The sequence below is a fragment of the Gavialis gangeticus genome, unplaced genomic scaffold (assembly GCF_001723915.1).
Source record: "Gavialis gangeticus isolate Ggan-Ray unplaced genomic scaffold, GavGan_comp1, whole genome shotgun sequence".
NCBI lineage: Eukaryota > Metazoa > Chordata > Crocodylia > Gavialidae > Gavialis > Gavialis gangeticus.
The window spans coordinates 1,381,631-1,387,629 of record NW_017729004.1 but is presented as its reverse complement, the minus strand read 5'-3'; the positions used below and the strand labels follow the sequence as shown (position 1 = coordinate 1,387,629).

The following is a 5,999-nucleotide window of genomic DNA, read 5'->3' as shown; positions in this document are numbered from 1 at the left end:
TCCATGGGCAGGCAGGCTGGAAGCGGGGGCCAGATGAGCAGGAAGGCGGTGGTGGTGCCTCCCTGGGGACAGGGATGGGGGTGGGGTGTCATTCACAGCTTGGGAGGCCACCAGCACTCCTGGCTAATAATTGCACTTGGCACTTTGCAAACAGTCATTAACGCTCGTTAGGGAGCCAGCGAGCCAGCCCGGCCTGAGAGAAGCAGGGATGGAGTTGTGCAGGCTGTTCCGGTGCCGGCATGCTGCACCCCATTGCACTGCAGGCGGGGAGAGCCCCCCAGCAGGCTGCCCCATCTGCTCTGCTCTGGTCCTCAATCTCTGGGGCTGTAAGGCTGCTTTTGCCTCTTGGGGACACGGCAAGGGGCTCCCGGCAGACACAGGTCGCTGCCCAGGCCATTTGCTGCTGGACGTGGGGTGTGCAAAGGGTCCGAGTCCGCTCATGACACCACCGCCCACCTCTCCCCACGGGTTTCCGAAGCCAGAAGAGACCGTGGCAAGCCCTGCATGTGATGGCTCACATCACCCAGGCTGGGGACCTGCAGCCATCTCGTGATAACTCCCAACCCCACGTGAGCCACGGGGACGAACAAGCTTGTGTGCACAGAGCTCTTCAAGGTCCCCTCTACACATGACAGGTATCATGCAATGAACTGGTTAATTGTACAATGACCTTGAGACCAGGAAAGTACCTATCCCACCACAGGGAGCTCCAACCAGCTATAAGGTTAGACCTTAAAAATCTGTGCTAACTTTATAGCTGGTTGCTATCACGCTTCAGTTTGCACATGTAGCGGGGTCTCCCCTGTGGCTGGGAGCCCTGTCAGCTGTCTCTGGGTCCTAGCAGCACATGCATGTGGGTATTGAGACCCAGGTGGGTCCTGGAGCCGGGGGGTGCAGCTGCCTCGGGTGTGTGAAACCCCCAGGCCTGGAGGATCGCAGCTCCCGTGATCTCCCAGGTTCAAAGTGGGAGACTGCAGCAGCCACGATCTGCCAGACCCAGGGGTTTCATGCACCCCCGAGCCTGGGAGATCATGGCTGCAGTGATCCCCCAGCCCTGGGGGTGCACGGGGCACCTCCACAGTTGGAAGCCCCTCAACCAAGAGGGTCTCCCAGGCACGGAAGCTTGTTTCTTGCCAGTGCAGGGGATCGGGTGCGATGGGCTCCAACATGATCCTACAATCACATCTCCAGCCAGGCAAGAGCAGATCACACCCTAGATCCCATAGCGTCTTGACCTGCCCATGTAGAGGGGGCCTAAATCACTAGAAGGACTTCAGGGGAACAATCGCAAGCTGCCTTTCTAGGAAGCAGGGTCATCCAAAGGCTCAAGATCCCCTCACTGAAATGCAGCCAGCTCTGGGGTGGGACGTAGTAGCTGATGAACAGGCCGCAATAATCTGGGAAGAAACCCTTGTCCAATGACACCTGCGGGAGGTGCAGGGGGGCTAAGGCCCGAGCCAGGATGACAGGGATGCTGGGGCAGACACCCCCACACTCACAAAATGTCTCCCCAAGGCTCGCAAGCTGCAGAACCAGCCCCCACCGCGTAGGATTCCCCTCCAGACAGCGCCGAGCTGCGGGGATCCGAGCCGACGTCAGGCTGCGAATGCAGCTGCCACGATGGCAGAGGGCCCAGCCTGGAGTGTCCCCCGCTCAAGGAGCTCCTCCTGCCCATGACAGCGTAGCCAGGCCCCCCCGCCCAGGGAAATTTACTGCCTGCTGGAAGCCGAGCGGAGGGACGAGCCCGTTCCGGCTCACGGGCGATGCTGCCCTCTGCTCCACACCACTGCTGCTGTCGTGAATCACCCACCGCCACTGCCTGGACCACAGACAACCCTGTGCTGTCTCAGCAGGGCCTGGAGACCCTCTTTGCTCCCTGTCCCAAGGGCCGCATGCTGTCCAGGTGCCGCAAGCCACCCCAGAGGTGGATGCATTTCACGAGCAGGGTTTGGCGAAAGCCTCTCTGCCGTGCCAGCGCCTGTTTTCCCTCTGCGTCCGCCCTCCTGGCTGGGAGCAGAGGGGGCCTGAAACCAACAGGCATGGCCACCCCATCCCTTCTGCTCCTTGGGGCAAGCAGGAAGCTTTCCTCTCTCCCTCCCTGCCGGCCCCAGCTCACTTGGTCTTGCGCAGCTTGTTGTTCTCGGTCTTGAGCAGATATAGCTTCTTGGCGAAGAAGACGGTCATCATGAAGAGCAGCAGCACGACGAGGGCGGCCGAGCCCACGGCCACACACATCACCTGGAAGTCAGTGATGATGGACTCGCAGCGCATGCCCTTGTGCCAGATGTAGTCCTGGGTGTTGCACCTGCAACGGGACCCCGGCGGGCGGTCAGGGCACAGGGGGTCCTTTCCCGCCCCATGGAGAAGGGAAAGGCCAGGCCAGCCCCGTGGAGCCCAGATGCCGGAAGGAACCAGCCCCGTCCCATGGGAAGGGGACACCTGAGAGGGCCTTTGCGGTACTTGTGCTCCCTGGGGCTGGGCCTGGGATGCTGGCACGGTGCCCCCAGTCCAACTACAGCTGCTAGGCTGGGGAAGGAAGATGTCTGGGGCCCTCGCACCCTCCCAGAGGCACATGGGGACAGACCCCACTTCCCATGGGGACAGGGCCCTGCATCCACCCAAGACCCGGAGCTGGGTACTGGCAAGTCAGGCAGGAGCAGCCAGGATGCTGTGGTGAGGGGCATGGCCAGCCCCCATGGCGGGTCTGCAGCCAGATGGGGCCCACGGTGCCCTGGGAGGAGACCCCCAGCACCTGGCCTCCCCCTGCAAGAGCCCCATGCGGCCCAGCAATGCTCCCCCCATCCCAGCCACTGCCCGGGCCCAGCCCCATGGACCTGCCTGGCCCCAGCTCCTGCCCTGTGGGACTGTGCCCGGCTCAGAGCAGGACCCAGGCTGGGCAAGCAGGAGGGTTCCCCCTGGAGGGACCGCCCCAGGTACACGGGGGCCATGCCTGCAGCACACACGTGTTCTCCCCATGCACACGGCACACCTCTGCTCCCCTGCACATGGGGTCCCTGCAACCAGCATGCACATGCCCCATGTATGCAGGGTTTGTGCACACAGCACATCTATGCTCCCCTTGTGCATGGTCTGTGCCATGCAGCACACGCATGAGCTCTATGCACATGGGGCCATACACAGAGCATGTGCATGCCCCATACACACAGGGCCCATGTATGCAGTGCACAAGTATTTATGTACACATGGTCCACACATACAGCACACACTTGCCCTATGTACATGAAGTCCAAGTACATGGCACACGTCCCATCCCCCACAGACCTCACACACATAGCACACACGTGCCCCACGCACACAGGTCCATGCACATGGTACACACGCCTCATACAAACAGCGCACACATGCCCCATGCACACGTGCTTCACACAACACACAAATGCCCAGTGCACATGGGGCCATGCACACATGCTTTACACACATAGCACTCATGTGCCCCATGCACACAACACACACGTCTCACAAACACAACCCTCACACTCCCATGCACACAGGATCCACGCACATGGCACACACATGCTTCGCACCCACATGCCTCATACACACAGCGCACACATTCCCCATGCACACGGGGTCTGTGCACACAGTACATGCATGCCCCCTGCACGCAGAGCCCCCACGGCTGACGGGCCCGCTGCTGTCCTGTGGCACAGGCTGCCAGCGCTGATCCGCAGCATGGGCACATCCCAGCGTGCCATCCCAGTGGACCAGAGCTGACCTACTTCCCGCCCCACCGAGCAGAGCAGAGCAGAGCAGCGCTCTGGGTAGGGCGGGATGGGGAAATCCCTCACCCCGCACCAGCCAGGGCTCAGGGCACCTGGGATGCAGGGAGCCAGGGCTGGGCATCAGGAGGTCCCTGAGCACCCTGAGAGGAGGAGATGGGTGCACCAGGGCTGGGAGCCTCTAGAGTCACGGGGGGGGGGGGGGGGGCCCCCGGGGGGGGGGCCCCTAGGGGCCCGGGGGGGGGGGGGGGGGCCCCCGGGGGGGGGGCCCCTAGGGGCCCGGGGGGGGGGGGGGGGGCCCCCGGGGGGGGGGCCCCTAGGGGCCCGGGGGGGGGGGGGGGGTGTACATGCGCGCACAATCACATCCATGCACGCACAGATAGACACACACACACACGTGCACACAGACAGGCATGCAGATGTACCGTGCACACACATACAAGTAGGCACATGCACCACAGGCACACACGTGTGCATGTCACATACACACGTGCAGGTATGCAGATGCACCACAAACACACGTGCATGTGCACACGCACACACAGAAGCGCATGCACACACATGTGCAGACATGCACTACTCCCAAGCTCTCTACACATGCATGCACACATGCACAGCCACGCACACATGCACACAGATATATACACACAAGATGCATGTACACACACACACAGCAAACGTGCTCCCAGGTCACACGCACACACAGCAAACGTGCTCCCAGGTCATCTGCAGAGCCCCCAGCCCCTCCCACCCATCCCTTCTCTGCCCCTCCTGCAGCCCCAGGGCCCCACGTTCAAGGCAGCATGCAACCAGGACACCCTGTGGGACCCAGGCTCCACCCGTGGGGCTGCACTGAGGGAGTCGCTGCAGATGAGCACCTGGGTGGCTGGAAGAAACAGCCCAGTGGGACTGGTGCCACCCGGCACTGGGGACCCTGCCTCGCCCTGAGCTGTTCATGACAAGCAGGGCCCAGGGCCTCACCTGGGTTAGCAATGCACCTCGGAAAGCCCTGGCTGGGTCCCTGCCTCCTTGGGTCTAGCTGGCAAAGCCCCTTCCCCTTCACTGCCCTTCTGATTCTGGGAAGACCTTGGGGATGGGGTCGGCAGGGCAGAGGTGCAGCAGGGGGTGGCCAATCCCCACAGCCCCCCTCAGCCCCTGGCATTTTGAGGCTGTTAGGAGAGGCAAGACCCTCGGAGGGGCCAAGCCTTAATGAGGTGCTAACAGCTGAGAGCAGCCTGCAGCCACTTTGTGGAGGTTGAAGTCAGCAGGACCTGGCCATTAGCTGCCCCCTTGACCCAATCACCCTGCCACCAGCTCCATCCCTCCGGCCCTGCTCCCCGACTCTGCTGGGCCCACGTGCCCCCTACCTGCAGAAGGCTCCCAGGCTCTCCACCAGGTAGCACTGGCCCCCGTTGTGGCAGTAGCTGGGGAAGATGTCGCACACGGACTTGCAGGAGTTGTTGTGCCGCACGTAGCCGCTGCGGCACTCGGTGCCGTTCTCTCCTGCCACAGACGCCGGGCTCAGGTCCTTGCTGGGGCGCGGGCGGGTGGTGGCGCCAGGCCCGGCCACCACGAAGGTCTGCAGCAGGGGGACGACGAAGCGGCGGCTGGTGGGTTCGGCCGCCAGGGTCTTGGGCACGGCCGGGGTGGGCGCCGCGCGGCCGTTCTCGTCCTCCAAGTCCCTGGCCAGCCCAGCGCCCCCATCCTCCTCCTCATCCTCCTCCTCGTCCTCCTCCGGCTCATCCAGCTCATCGTCCTCTCCCTCCTCGTCGCCGTCAGTGTAGAAGGAGGTGGTGGGGTAGAAGTCTGACTCGTCGAAGGGTGTGAAGTCATCGTAGAGCTCATGCAGGGACCAGGACGAGGCCTTGTCGCCCGGCTTCTTGCCCGCACCGGGGCCCATGGCCGCGAAGTCGTCCAGGCCCTCGGCCCCACCGCGGCTGTCCCCGTCGAAGAGGTCGTAGTAGTCGATGTCGATGATCTCGGAGGCCGTCTGCTCCGAGGGCGGCTCGGGGGTGTCGGTGGCCGACGGCAGCGTCTCCGTGGGCAGCCAGGTCACGTCGGTGCGGCCCAGCGCGCCCTGAGCCGGAGAGCTGCCGGCCAGCTCCCGCGCCTCCTCCTCCTCCTCGTGGGCCGAGCCCGGTGCCAGGCCCGGAGTGCGGGCTCCGGGGGTGGGGGCCTCCAGGAGGAGGTCGGTCTCTGCCGAGTCGGAGCCGAGGCCGAGGCCCGGCGCGGCGGAGGGGCGCGCGGTCTGCGTGGCGG

At 63.8% G+C, this 5,999-nt stretch overlaps 1 protein-coding gene across 1 annotated transcript in view; it reads right to left on the bottom strand.

Annotated features, from left to right (window-relative positions):
• The window catches only part of CSPG5 (chondroitin sulfate proteoglycan 5), a 35,728-nt gene that overhangs the window by 10,660 nt on the left and 19,069 nt on the right, over positions 1 to 5,999 (bottom strand). The window contains exons 3-4 of the mRNA XM_019507919.1: positions 5,108 to 5,999; positions 2,117 to 2,305 (exon numbers count right to left, since the gene is read on the bottom strand). The exon at positions 5,108 to 5,999 is cut by the window's right edge and continues 26 nt beyond it. Coding sequence (XP_019363464.1) covers positions 2,117 to 2,305; positions 5,108 to 5,999 — 1,081 coding nt within the window. The remainder of the gene's footprint in view (positions 1 to 2,116; positions 2,306 to 5,107) is intronic.